This window comes from Mirounga leonina, unplaced genomic scaffold (assembly GCF_011800145.1).
Source record: "Mirounga leonina isolate KUSES-001 unplaced genomic scaffold, KU_Mleo_1.0 Mir_152, whole genome shotgun sequence".
Lineage (NCBI taxonomy): Eukaryota > Metazoa > Chordata > Mammalia > Carnivora > Phocidae > Mirounga > Mirounga leonina.
The window spans coordinates 823,112-838,056 of record NW_023270380.1 but is presented as its reverse complement, the minus strand read 5'-3'; the positions used below and the strand labels follow the sequence as shown (position 1 = coordinate 838,056).

The following is a 14,945-nucleotide window of genomic DNA, read 5'->3' as shown; positions in this document are numbered from 1 at the left end:
GGGTAGTGTGATGTTTCAGAACAAAAGACAGGGCTGTGAGGTCAGCAGGAGAACAGGGGCTAACAAGCTAGGTTTTCATTTAACTTAGTGTCCTTTTTACTACTAATTTCTGCAAATTCTGCGAAAAACTTCCTCTTACTTACACCACCAGCAGAGTGTGGCACCGAGTAGGAGTTTGTTACATAGCCAGTGGATGGATGGATAGAAGGAAGGAAAAACACACTTTTCAGAGGATATGTTACTTTTGAAATTAGAAAAAATATATTTCAAGCAAATACACTTTCAGTAAAATATAAAGTATATGTTACGATTTCAAGGAAACAAGATTAAAAATGAGAGTTAAGTCTTATGTGAGTCTTACTTTGTTCCACATAATGAATATGTTGATCCAGATTTTATTTTATACCTGATATACTGTTTTCTTCAAACAAGAGAGAACAATTAAACAATTTTGAAACTGAGCTGAAACAACAGTGAATTTCACTAAGTTTTAAAGTAGTGCAGCCCTATCTCTTGGTGGCTGGGTTTTGTTTTGTTTTGTTTTCTAAACTTACTAAACTAAAATGCCTCTCATTTTGAAAAATAAGCCTAATACTAAGATTTTAAGGAATTGCAAACAATCCTTCATCCCAGTAGAATATATTGGAAGTCTAATTGGTAAGGGTTGAGTTTTTGGGGTTTTGGTTTTTTTCATTAGTATTTTATGGAAAAAAGTTTCCAGAGGTCTTCCAAAGAATTACAGCATTTAAAGAAATACCAAAATCTGAATTAGGATCCTCCATAGAAACAGAACCAATAAGATGTATATACAGAAAGATATATTTTAAGGAATTGGCTCATGCACTTATGGAGGCTAGCAAGTCCAAAATCTACAAGACAGGAAGGCAGGCTGGAGACCCAGGGAAGAGCTGCAACTCAAACCCAAAGTGAATCTGTTGGCAGAATTCCCTCTTCTGGGGAGGTCAGTCTTTGTTCTCATAAGGCCTTCAACTGATTGGATGAGGTTCACCACATTATGGAGGGTAATCTGCTTTATTCAAAGTCTACTGACTTAACTGTTAATCTCATCTAAAAAATACCTTCACAGAACCATCTAGATAATGTTTAAGTATCTGGGCACTGTGGCCCAGCCATGACACAGAATTAACCACCCCAAGTCTACCCCCTGTCAATTTGGTACCCATATCTATCTCCTTAAACCATACTTAATCTCCAAATAACGATGATTAACAAGGTCTTTAATCCAACTAACATGATACAGCTCTCCTGGGTACAACCAAAAATGCACGAATCCCTTCCCCAGAAGAAAAAGCAAAATCCTTAGGTGATTTACTCTTCTCCTTGATATCCTGTAACTTAAATACTATGGTGTAGAGTTAACAACACTTAACTACTCTGGTACAAAGTAAGGATAACTTATGTACATGATAAGGGAACAAGAGAGGGAAGAAAACAAAGATATGTGTAAATACACACACACACACACATATTCATAACAAAATAAGGAGGGTAATTTAAATAATTAGTTTTCATTTCTGTAACTGGTCACATACTTCATAGCTGGTATTTACTTTCTTCCACTACTCATTCTGCATTTTCTTTGCCTTCAGCAAACACCTCAGCTGGTCCTGGTTCTTTACTGGATAGGATGACCTAAACCTCATTTCTGCAGTCTTGGGCCATTACTGGTCCTACTTGGATTATATTTTTATAGTTTTCCATTAATCTTAACCACAGGGCAGAATGATACTGAGAGATGCCCTAAGGGATCTCCTGTATTGAGGACATACTCTGCCTTACCTCCACTGTGGACTGGCAGTCCAATGTCCCCTTGGTAGTCAGGATCAGTCACCCCAGCCAGCACCATAACTCCCTTCTGGGCCTATTGAAGACATGAGGAGCCCAAAGTGGCTGGGTAACAGTCTTAAGTTTATTGGAATCATCGTTGTAATTTAAGTTCCTTTTCTAAATATGTCTTTGAGTAAGGACACATTTATTCTAAAATGCACATATTACACAATTAATTCACCTGTGATAAAGTGAAATAGGGTATTAAGCAGAGATAGCATGCTGGTATCATTTATCATCAAATTAGGGAGGCAAGATTCCCTAATGTAATATTCCTGATTTTGAGCCGTGTATGGGTTCTTTTTCATGAAGGGAAAAAAAAAATGCTAGCAGAAGTACTAATGCGGACTTAAAGCATTTTGATATTAATTTACTTAAATATGTACAAACGTTACACAAGATATAAAAACGTTTATGGTTATTATATTTCTGTATGAAACCGAAACTCATTTACAAATCAAGTACAAGCAAAACCACAAAAGCAATAAAGTTTGCTAGCCTCCATAAGTGCATGAGCCAAATAAACAGCAAGTGAATATAATGCATAGATTTTGCCAGAACTAACCTGCTGCTCCACATAGGCATGGGGCCGGTCCTGATGGCTGTGACACAGACTAGTCTGCATTCAGCTTCCCGAGGCGCTTGCGCCCTGCGTCGGCCCTGCTGCCCCTGCTCACCCTGTGGCTGAATACCTGCAGAACCTCTGCGCCATCACAGCTCCCTCCGCCCTCACATATGGGCGTCAGATACACCTCTGTGCTTTTCTCCCTTGCCTGTGGCAATTAAAGCTGGACACTTTTGAACATCCTTTGTCACATAGTTGCATGGTGTTAAGTCTCAAATTAGTAAATGGTTTAGTCTTAAGGACGTGAAAAATGTCTCGTTTGTAAATTATCACTGCAAAAGAGTAGTTTTACTTTTTAGCCAACATAATCAAAATGATTACACTGGCAGATACGGGACAATTTTGGGGGAGTGTTATCATGTTAGTGTTAGGGCGTGCCAGCCTGGGTAGCTAGGCATGTTAATGAACTCACTAAATAAGTACTCTGATAATACTGTTGGATGATGGAGGCCCAAAGTAATCACAAAACAAAAGGGAGCACTAAAGTCGTATGTCAATACTTGCTTAAGGACCAGCCGGATAATTATGAATAGGCCTGTGTTTATTGTTTTTAAAAATTATCCAACTAAAAAGTTTCTGGGAAGAACTCATAGTCTCCCAAGAATATATCTAAGGACCCTCAGAGGTCTGTGCTCCCCAGTTGGAGGAACACTAATGTACTGGGGAAAACAGCGAACCTTGAAGACCTGGGGACAAGCTCCTGAAGTGTTGTGACAACTTAGGCAGGTCACTTAACCTCTCTGGGCATCAGATTCCTGATTTGTGGCCGACTTCAGGCCAGGTTCGCTGGACTTCAGAGTCCCTTCTCTTCCTTCTCAGTCAAAAGGCTTGGATTTTGAGTTTCTATAATTCTATGTTGGGCTTCTAGTTCAATCAGCAGTCCTGACCAGAATGTGTAGTGTGATGGTGGGCTCCCCAGGAGGGCCACATTATTCTTTGAAATTATACAGATTATAAAGCCCTCACTTTTTTCCATTATAGATTCTGATTCCCAGCATAGCCACGAAGTGATGCCTCTCCTCTATCCTCTCTTTGTCTACCTCCATCTCAACCTGGTCCAGAATAGTCCGAAGAGCACAGTGGAAAGTTTTTACAGCCGCTTCCATGGAATGTTTCTGCAGAACGCTAGCCAGAAGGATGTCATTGAGCAGCTACAGACCACTCAAACCATCCAGGACATCCTGTCTAACTTCAAGCTTCGAGCATTCCTAGATAACAAGTACGTGGTCCGTCTCCAGGAAGACAGCTACAACTACCTTATCCGCTACCTCCAAAGTGACAACAACACCGCCCTGTGCAAGGTCCTCACCTTGCATATCCATCTTGACGTGCAGCCTGCCAAGAGAACAGATTACCAGCTCTATGCCAGTGGCAACTCCTCTCGAAGCGAGGGCAGCGGCTTAGAGCCCACTGACATGCCCGCCCCTATTCTGCAGAACGAGGCTGCCCTGGAGGTCTTGCAGGAGAGCATTAAGCGCGTCAAGGATGGCCCTCCTTCCCTCACCACCATCTGTTTCTATGCCTTCTATAACACAGAGCAGCTGTTGAACACTGCAGAAATCTCCCCAGACAGCAAGCTGCTTGCTGCTGGGTTTGACAACTCCTGTATAAAACTGTGGAGTTTACGATCCAAGAAGTTAAAATCAGAACCCCATCAAGTAGACGTGTCCCGCATCCACTTGGCTTGTGACATTCTGGAGGAGGAGGTATGAATATCATTTTTCTTCCCTACACCTGCCTTACTAATTTGCTTAGAATTCTTACCAAACATGACAGCTCTTGTGGAGAATGGACTTCATTAATTCCTCCATCGTATAGCTAAAGCCAGACTAATACCCATGTAACCTGTAGCCACTGAATTCCTGCTCATACCTAACTTTGGAAGAGATGACAACTATGTTTAACAACATTAACTGAACATGATTAATGATTGGTCAGTATTTATTACTGTCTGAATATGGATAACATTGCTAAGCCTAATTAAAGACCTTTAGCTAATACTGAGATTTACAGTGTGTGTGTTGTGTGTGTGTGTGGTGTGTGTGTGGGTACATTTATGCAAATATAAACAATTAGAAGTAGGATCACTGGGTCAAGGGGTCTGCATTTTAAATTGTGATGAGTATTGTCACTTCCCAGCCTCATCAAACAGTAAACAAGAACGCTGGTTGCTCTTCACCCTCACCAACACTGGGTGTTACCAGCCTCTCTGAGGCCAGTGCACGTCCTCAGGCTTCATGTGCTCCAGGGTGTTCCTAAACCCCATTTTGAAAAGTGCACAGAAAGTATAATTGCTCTTCTATCCATCAATCAGTGTAGTGATTTGGCATGGTTACTGAAAAGGGCAGGCCCAGTGGCGTGAGTTTCAGGTCACTGAGAATCACTGCCTTAGAAAACATGTGCACAAAGAGAAAGAAAATTGAACTTCACAGAGTTAACTTTCCCTGCGAGTGGCCTACAAAAGCTGGAAGCTAGAATATTTTTGTCATCTCACCACTGAAATTCAGGTAGCTCTGCCTCAGGTTACTTACAATGGAAAATTCTTTGCACAGGGTTAAAAAATAAAGGAGTAAAAAAACAAACAAAAAAAAAACACCAACATTCAAGTTAATTTCCATGGGTGATAAGGATACCAAGAATATTGGATGCACAAAATAAGCCCTTTCTTCCTATTCTTGTTTTCTTAGTCACCTTCCAGTTAGCATGGTCTTTGAATTTTTGTTTCTTGCGACTGAGACAATATAATTAGAGGAGTTTGTTGTGATGAGTAAAAGGTCTACATTCCAATGTACACACTTTGATTTCTAGGATTTTATAGTACCCTCCAAAATTTTTTTATTGCACATGTATTTGAGTTTTAAAATTTTCCTAGGAGATAATTATAGCCTGTTGAGCATTCTTCACATACAACTGAAGGACACTGCCATCATTGATTTACAACTTTCTGTAAATACAAGGAAAAATATTTTTCCACTGACCTTATTAGCTTGATGACATTGTGTTTGGAGAGTATTCTCAGCATTACAAATTAATATAAAGGAAGATAGCAAAGATAGAAAGGTAGATACAAAGAAGGAAAGAACATTAGACTAAAAAAAATGTTTAAGATTCTACCCTTCTACCCTGGCTACCACTGAAAATTAGCTCTGTAACTTATTCTGTGAAGATTTCCAGGCTTTGGGAGGTATGCATTTGAAGACCCAGAAGTGAAGAATAACATGATGAATTCCAGGAAGTGAAAGAAATTCAATCTGGCTAGCACTGAGAGGGCTAAGACCCATAGCTGTACGGCACCACAGGGTATGCTAGGGTTATGGTGGCCTGAGCTAGGGGAGCGGCCCCAGGAAGGGAGCTCGGGGACTGGTGAGACGAGAGCTCCAGTGGGAGGTGCTGTTCCACTCCAAAAGAAGATACTTTGTTTAAGTATCTTCCTGATGTATTCGCCATTATCCACAAAGTACTGTAGATTCTGCTACAGTATAAAGGTACTGCTTTCCTTGTGAACAAACTTTTGTTTCATTTTAGAACTAAAGTTGAGATCTTCTTACCATGTTGTCAAGGGGTTTCCTGTTTGGGATTTCTACATCCCCCACCCATTTTGTTACAGCAGTTTACAAAAGTTTTTGTTGTTAATGGGGGTTTTTGGGGGGAGGGGGGTTTGGTTTTTGTTTTTTTGGGGTGTTTGGGGGTTTGTTTTTTTTTGTTCGTTTGTTTTTTGCTTTTTGTTTTTTGTTGTTCCTGACAAGGAACATTTTGGGGAAAAGCAAAATATAACTCAGTTCTGGTAGTTAGTTTTTAATATTTCTTCAATGAGAACTTGGACTTTTTTTTTTTTCCTTATAGAATTCACAATTAAAATAGAAACTCTTAATGCAGAGGTCACAAATTCACATGCCTGTAGAAGCCAAGCAGGTAAATGTAAACGGTTTACTGCTACCTGGATCAAAGAGATGGTAGGAAGTACAAAAGTACATGAAAACCCAATTAAAAAGCCAGTTTGCAGCCTCTGCCTTAATCTTTGTGAAGCAACAGCTGTTGCATAAATTAGTGAATAAAATGTTTTAATAGTGGGTATTTAAAATATTGACCAGACCCACCAGTTCCATTTCTAGGTATATATCCCAGAGAATTCAAAACATATGTCCCCACCAAAACTTGTACATGAATGTTCAGAACATCATTATTCATAATTGCCAAAAAGTGGGGACAGCCCAAATGTCAGTCAGCTGATTAATAAACAAAATGTGGTATATCCGTGTAATAGAATATTATTATGCCATAGAACGGAATGAAGCAACATGAGACATGCTATGTTGTAGATGAACCTTGTAAACATTATGCTAACTAAATAAAAGAAGCCAGTCACAAAGGACCACATGCTATATGATTCCGTTTCTAGGAAATATCCAGAATAGGCATATCCATAGAAACAGAAAGTAGATTGATGGCAGCTAGGGACTGGGGACAGGGAAATAGGCAGTGACTGCTAATGGGTAAAAGGTTCTTTTTTGAGGTGATGAAAATGTTCTGTAGTAGATAATGGTGATATTGCACAACTCTGTGAGTATACTAAAAGCCACTGAATTATACTTTTTAAAAGAATGAATTTTATAGTATGTGAATTATATCTGTTTAAAAAAGTCAAAAACAGGGGCGCCTGGGCGGCTCAGTCGTTAAGCGTCTGCCTTTGGCTCAGGTCATGGCCCCAGGGTCCTGGGATCGAGCCCCGCATCGGGCTCTCTGCTCGGCAGGAAGCCTGCTTCTCCCTCTCCCACTCCCCCTGCTTGTGTTCCCTCTCTCGCTGTGTCTATCTCTGTCAAATAAATAAATAAAAATTAAATAAATAAATAAAATAAAAAAGTCAAAAACAGTAATCAAAAGCTTCTATGAGGGCATAAAATTTTCTCTATTTATTAAGCCAAATAAAACTGGATTTACAGCACTGCCCTGTAGCTTCTGAGATCTGCAGCTTAAAGCTGTTCTACACTTGATCTTAGCCAAAAGTTCGAGAAGCGATTCTGGATTAACCTTTGGAAAGCTATTAATTGGCATAGCAGTGTCCCGCTTCCCACCAGGACCCGTAGCCTCTATCCTGTCTGAGACCCTCCATCCTCTGTTCCACACTAAATGGACTTGGAAATGAGGTCCAACTTTTACCCTTGTTGATTGGTAACTGTGTACTTCTAATATTTGAGCAACATGGCAAAACCACAGATACCAAATCAAGGATTTGCTCTTCGTTTCAGGTATGTGTACACGATCACCCTCGTCACTGCCAGCCTCCCGCCCTCCTAGCCCAGCACTACAGTACTCGGTTCATGTACTGGCTAGTGAGCCTGCCTTCCCCCAATCCAGCAGTCTCTAAGTTCCAAAAGTAAAGAAGTCAGTGTTGTATAATATTCAGTTCTGTGATTTGTGTATAAAACGGTTGTGGAGGTCTGTGCTGGCCTAGAAGAATATAATGTGAGCCATGTTTGTAACTTTGATTTTTCTATTAGCCACATTAAAAAAGTAAAAAGAAGTAGTCAATTGATTTAAATAATGTATTTTATTCAATCCAATAATGGCCAAAATATTATCATTTCAACATGTAAGCAATATTAAAAGATTATTAATGAAATCTGTTACATTCTCCTTTTTTTCCTAAGTCTTGGAAATCTGGTGTGTTTTACACTTACAGCACATGTTCAGCTCAACTCGCTAATAGCCACCTTTTCTATTCTAGTTCAGGCCATTGTCATCTCTCCTGGAGAGAGCAGCCCCCCTCTTGCTTCCAAGTCTTAACCTACTCCCAAGCCCAGCCAGATTTAACTTCTTTCAGTTCCATTGGCAGCTGATGTTAGGAGAACAGCCCAAGGCTAAATTTCAGACCCCAGAAGGTACCCTCGAGTTAGGAAAGACTGGAGTGTGAGCCGAGGCACTCTGAACCTCCTACTCCAGGAACAGACATCCATAACAAGTCTGAGATTTTTGGGGCCTTCATGGTCTAAAGCAGGGCTTAGCAAACTATGGCACAGGGGTACATAAGATAATGTTTGAAGGTCTTTTTATACTTACTCTTCCTATTATTTTTAAATTTCTTACTTTATGCATGTTTTATAATGTACATAGTATGATTTATTATTACACGAATATACTTAACAAATCAAAAATTCCTATTTGGGATGCATGCCCACTTACTGTAGGGTGTTCAGTCAATTGTAGGGAGTTTGGGGTTTTGTCCTGTGAGCATGAAAGGAAGGAAAGGGAGAATCTGGGGTTGGGCATGTGTGAATCAGCTGCTTGTTCAGAGTTTTAGTTCGACTGTGCTGAGGCCCTTGTGGGACTGGGTTGAGCCACGGAAGAAAATATGGCTGAGTTATTTTAAGCTGTGGTCCTGGCAAAGAGCTGATAGCGATAGCCAGCAGGAATGCTCTGGTTTCCCCATCTCTTGGTCTATAGAGTCAACCAGGCGCTTTTCCCCCCTGCTCGGGACAATCACCAAGACCCCTGGGAAGTGCCAGCTTGACTCCTGGCGCACCCTCCTCTTCCCATCTCTGAGCGTGCTGTTTAGGTCCCCACTAAGGAGCTGAAGACCTGCTTCCCTAACTTCCTGCTCCAAATGAAGACCACTTAAGCCTCAGAGATGGTAACGTGCCCTTTAATCCATCACTCACTTTCAAAGGGTAATTCATCTGGGGTCGTTTTTTGCTCCCACAGTTTTTATATAAACTTTCTGGTGTACAGCAATGAGTCATCCTTGAAATTTTAAAGTGTTGTCATAACCTCTTTTGAAAGGAAAATTACTAATATTCTTGGTAACACTCGGTAGAACGTTAAGCTCCCAAATGCTTATGTATTTTTAACGTTGAGTGTCTGGAATAGCCATTTTGAATATTCATGGACATCAGTGTTTATTTTCTCTTAACTTTTTCTGAAATCTGTACACATTGAAGGCGTTTGTTTTATTTTGAATTTAATAGTTTTCAAAAGGAAGTTAAAAAGATGCCATTTTCCTGTACAAGAACTTAAGGCCCACAGACATATTTATATCTAAGCTAACAAAGCCGATTGGTTTAGAATTCTTGTTACTCCTCATTCTTCTGGTGTTTAATTAAAACCCATTTTAATCTATGAATTCTTGAATAGAGACCGCTGTAGTGTTAAAAAGCTTGTCTGTGAGGGAATGAAGGGAAAATGGATTTTGAACAGAGATACTGTCCTTGTGGGAAAGAGGGTGGGAAGGGGACTTTCCCCCTCGGTACCCTGAGTGGCTGTCTTCTTTTCTGTCCCCACACACAGGAATTTAGTTCCAAGAATCCCATGAGTCACTTGGCTTTGTTTAAAGCCATTCTGAACCCATGCCTCGCTTGGGAAAATGTTTGAGACCCTCTAGAAAGTCAGAGTTTTAAAACTTCATCTTTTTTCTTTTTGGACACTGGCAGTTTATGCCTGGTCACAAGGTGTGAGTGTCATTTATTGATAACTGCACCTTTCTGGTTTACTATTTGTTCTGATATGTCCAGGCTTTATTTTGGCTAACCTCCTGCAGGGCTTTTGTATTAGTTTTGAAGTGAGACCATGTCTGCCTTCATCATTGACCCCACTCATGAGAGTAATGAACGTGCCAGGAATTTTCTTAGTGGAGTAGAAACAGGGAGCAATGTGGCTTATGAAGCAGCTAAAACCAACAGATGAAGACAGGCCCACTGAATAAAAGAATCTGAGAACTTAATGTAAATTCAGAAGTAAATCTTTCCAAATGATGTCTATCAGGATGAACAATGGAAGTCAGCGTGGGCGATCTTTTAAGCAGCCTTTGAAATCTGTTATGCTCAGCCTAACAGTAAGGTCTACAGTCGTTACTGTGTAATAATAGCCTCACATTTGTGTACTCTTAATTTGACAGTCGTAGCTGGAAGATGAATTTGAGGAAGACAGTTTGTAAGTTGCAGGAGACTTTTTATTCAGTTGTGCAATTATGAGTTGTTTTCCTGGGGTTGACCTTCAGGGCAAAGACCGCTGTCGTTTACTGGGCAGATGCTATTTCCCAAGTAGTGGCTTTTTTTTTTTCTTCTTTTTCTTTTTCTTTTTCTTTTTCTTTTTGCTGGACTGTTTGGTTGTCATGGCAGACCACTAAACATTTTTCCCTTGTGTGTCTCTCTGCCACCCGCCCTTCCCCCTACTGTCCCCAGGATGATGAGGATGACAATGCGGGCACAGAGATGAAGATACTACGGGGACACTGTGGACCAGTGTACAGCACAAGGTTCCTCGCAGACAGCTCAGGGTTGCTCTCTTGTTCTGAAGACATGTCCATTAGGTACTGGGACCTCGGGAGTTTCACCAACACTGTGTTGTACCAAGGACATGCCTACCCTGTGTGGGACCTGGACATTAGCCCGTATAGCCTGTACTTTGCCAGTGGGTCCCACGACCGCACCGCGAGGCTGTGGTCATTTGATCGGACGTACCCACTGAGAATATATGCCGGCCACCTGGCAGATGTGGACTGTGTCAAATTCCACCCTAATTCAAACTACTTAGCCACAGGCTCGACCGACAAGACTGTCCGGCTGTGGAGTGCTCAACAGGGCAACTCGGTGAGGCTCTTCACGGGCCACCGTGGCCCCGTGCTCTCTCTTGCCTTTTCTCCCAACGGTAAGTACTTGGCGTCAGCTGGCGAGGACCAGCGGCTGAAGCTATGGGACTTGGCCTCCGGGACCCTTTATAAAGAACTGAGAGGCCACACGGACAATATCACCAGCCTCACCTTCAGTCCGGACAGCAGTTTGATCGCGTCTGCGTCCATGGACAACTCCGTGCGCGTCTGGGACATCAGGAACACTTACTGCAGTGCGCCTGCCGACGGCTCCTCTGGGGAACTCGTGGGTGTGTACACTGGGCAGATGAGCAATGTACTCAGTGTGCAGTTCATGGCCTGCAACCTTCTTCTAGTGACTGGAATCACACAGGAGAATCAGGAACATTAATTTTTGTTTTTTAATCTTTGTGGTAACGGACTGGGGCTGTAGTGGAAAGCCTCCAGGTTGCAAGTCGTAGGACAAATTGAGATGGAATCACTGACTGTGAAAGACTCCCCGCTTCTCCCCCTTCTCCCGTACAGACATCCTGAGCTCGTCTCCCCTGCACCCGGTCCCCCACGTGTCGAAGGACTGGAGGGGGAAGGTGCTGTGATTGGACATGAGATGGAGCATGAAGAGGCTCGGGGGGTCGGATTGCAAGCTCTTACGGAGATCCCGCCCGTGTCCTCGCGTGAGCACCTTCGTGTCTCTGTCTCATTTTCCCGTGTGTCGACCCGAGATGCTGCTTACCTCGCCGCCGGGTGCTGCCTTTGGTCCGAGGAGGGTTGCAGGGCACCCTCGCGAGGAGTGGTGCCACGGGATCCCCGCTGCTCAGTCGGCGGGTGCAAGGGGGCTTTCCTGGCCTAGGAATGCGGGGGTGGGAACTAGGAACGGGGGCGGGCATCATCCTGGCGAAAAGTCTCTCCTTTTCCGTAATTACAGAGAACCAGGATTTTTTATTATTATAATTATAATTATTATTATTACTGAGAAGAGGAAGCCTAGCACTGGCAGAGGGGCCTTCTCTGCTCTCGTCTTTCAGGTTTTACTCCTGGCACTGGCTGTGATACTTGGAATCTTGAGGTTCAGGGAATTCAGAGAATTTGGTAGCGCAGTGTTTTGGGAGAAAGGGAAACTTTCTGGGTGACGATGGGTCACTCCGGCTGACATGTGTCTAGAAGTGGGTGGGTGGGTGGGTTTGAGAAAGTCCTGGGCTCTGGCAGTGACGGTGGGAGTGGAAGAGTCTCCTCATGGCTGCACTTGTATGAACAGTTCTCTCCCCGGGAAGGACAGATGGTGGTAAAGAAATGAGAAGAATTTGCAGTGATAGGGCAAAAGATAGAATTAGAAGATGTGAAATTTCCAAATGCCCATTTATCCGGAGGTGTGGCTCGCTCAGTGTCTTTTCCTCCTGCCATCATTCGCTCCCACCTCCTGCATTGCAATAGCAGTTTAACGAACACTTTGTGAAACAAATCGTAAGTACCCACGCACGCATCTAAAACTGTGCTTTGAGGATAAAGCAAGTTCGAATTCGTGGAAAAAGGATTAAATATTTCTGTTTTCTGAAAAGAGTTATTTTGTATTTTGTTTTCTATTAAAATGTATTTAGTTTCCAAAAAAAAAAAAAAGTGTTGTCATGTCATTTAAACTGTGAGGGCAGGCGGGTGTGTGGCCCGGCCTGGGGTGACGTGTGCAGCCCACCTCTCTTCAGGATGATAGCCACTCATGTAGGCCAGACTAGCCCCAACACAGGTACACTCCCACCCGTTCCTGTATTCTGTTCAGCTAACTTTGAATCGTGCTTCCTCTTGGCGTTCGCAGGAATTATTGGTAACATTTAATACTGTTTATACATCCAAGGTTACCAGTTGCTAACAGGAGACAATGTATATTTTACCATCTAGAGTAATTGGGGAAGATCCCACTTCCAGTTTTCTTTAATGACCCCATTATAAAATTTCTAAGGGGCATAAGAACTGTGCTATTTAATTAACTTAAACTGTTTCTCGAGCAATTCCAGATAAAGGACTCGTTCAGAAATTTAAATGATGCCAAAATACAAGAACACCAAGAATTATCAGGAAATTAAAGGAAGACTCTAGAATTCTATGTGAAAATTTTTTTTTACTTGAGCCCAAGATTCTAATTAATAAGTGTTTCTTATTCATAAAAACCTATGTATTTGAAACATTGTAAGAAGGATCTATTAGCGCCTCAGCCACTTCCACATAGTGTGCCGTGAAGGTCAGATAGAATTCAAGTATGTTCTTACCTGTAGTAAGTGAACGCTTAAATTCTATGGTATATTGCTAGAAACAATAAAATCCCTAAATTGGGCTGAATCATTCTCAGGAGTGAAAATACCACTGACTAGGGATGATTTGGAAAGACTTTGTTTTTTAATACAAAATTTTTTTGATTAAACACAAAACTGTATTGGGTTGGTCAGTCTTCAAATTATCAATCATGTATATACTTTTGTAATTTGAATTCAAGCTCTTAATGATCTTCATGTTTGGCCTCTTTCTTTGAACTGACTTTAATGTGGGATAATTTAACTTTATAGAATACCCCTCACAACTTCCCCAGAATCTTAGAAATATCGTAAGGGGTATGTATATATGTTTATGGCCACAAGGGTGCATAAGAACATAGTTAGACTCTTCAGGTTGCTCTTCTGTGTTGTTTTATTTTCTCTTCAGAGCTAGAGATGGACAGGACTGGTGATACTACCATTTAGTAGATGAAAATCTAAAGCCCAGAGAAGCTCTGTTATCTATGTCCAACATGGAATGGTTACATGTCTTGGATGTGTTACAAGGAGGATCTATATTCAGTATCCTCAAGTTCTAGCTGGAGGATATAGCCCTGATAATAGAAAAATGTTTTTTGTTTTTTGTTCGTTTTTTTAAAAAAAACCTCCAAAAAGGAAATATGAATGTTTAACAAACATATATATAGTGCTTACTATCTACTAGAAATCATTCCATGAGCTTTATGAAAATTAACTTTTTCTTTTATCTCCATAATAACCCTGTGAGATAAATGCCACTTTTATCTGTATTTTACAAATGAGGATTCTGAGGCCCTGTTGGATTAACTCACTTTGCCAGAGGGTCACACAGCTAGTATCCAATGAAGCCAGAATTTGCACCTGGGAAGTCTGGCTCCAGAGTTCTTCCCACAGGCTCGTGTGTCCCTTCATTCCCGCAGTACCAGGTAAAGAGTGACCTGAGGTTACTAGTAACTAAATGTTCCTGGCAATAGTTATAAGACTCATGCTTCCCTTTGCCAAATAAGTCAGCAAAATCTAGCAGGATCAGGAACTGGTGGTAAGAACAAACTTAAACAATATGTGGCTAAAAGAAACTTGAAAATACTCGATTTTGAACCACAATGATAAATCTCTGCAATGTGTATAAGGTGCAGAAAAAAAAAAAAAAAAGCTGAAATTTCTTAGGCTGATAGGCTCAGAAAACTCTGACTGTAATTTCAATTCAGCAGTACACTGGCCAAAAGAAAGAGAACGTTGAGATAAAGTAAAGTAAGAAATTAGATGAAACGGGAAACAATTTGAAGTTTTTATATTCAAGATCCAGCTTCTAAGGATAGCTGTGATTACTAGCTTTTCATTTGTTTTATTCATATATTAAAAATGTCTTGGTTGTATAAAAAAAAAATCCATTGAATATGTAGGCTTCTAATTTTGCTATTGCCCAGATTGGTATTTAAATATATGGATTAAAAGATTAGTCTGTACTTCAACTTGTCTTTCAGTTGCATGTTTTAGAAAAGTGTCCATTATATCTATGCCCCGCCCACAACAAGGATTCATATTATTGACCCCTACATAGCAACCAAATGAGTCTGAAACTGCCTTATGATAAACAGAAAATCTTCATTAT

General features: G+C 41.2%; 1 protein-coding gene across 4 annotated transcripts in view; it reads left to right on the top strand.

The window, feature by feature from the left end:
• TAF5L (TATA-box binding protein associated factor 5 like) overlaps positions 1-12,609 on the top strand; it is a 31,468-nt gene extending 18,859 nt beyond the window's left edge. For 3 of the 4 annotated variants that reach the window (XM_035008426.1, XM_035008427.1, XM_035008424.1), the window contains 2 exons: positions 3,455-4,179; positions 10,648-12,609. In XM_035008426.1, the coding sequence (XP_034864317.1) occupies positions 3,455-4,179; positions 10,648-11,445 (1,523 nt within the window). In that variant the 3' untranslated portion in view covers positions 11,446-12,609. The remainder of the gene's footprint in view (positions 1-3,454; positions 4,180-10,647) is intronic. The other variant, XM_035008428.1, reaches the window with a different exon arrangement.
• The last annotated feature ends 2,336 nt before the right edge of the window (positions 12,610-14,945 follow it).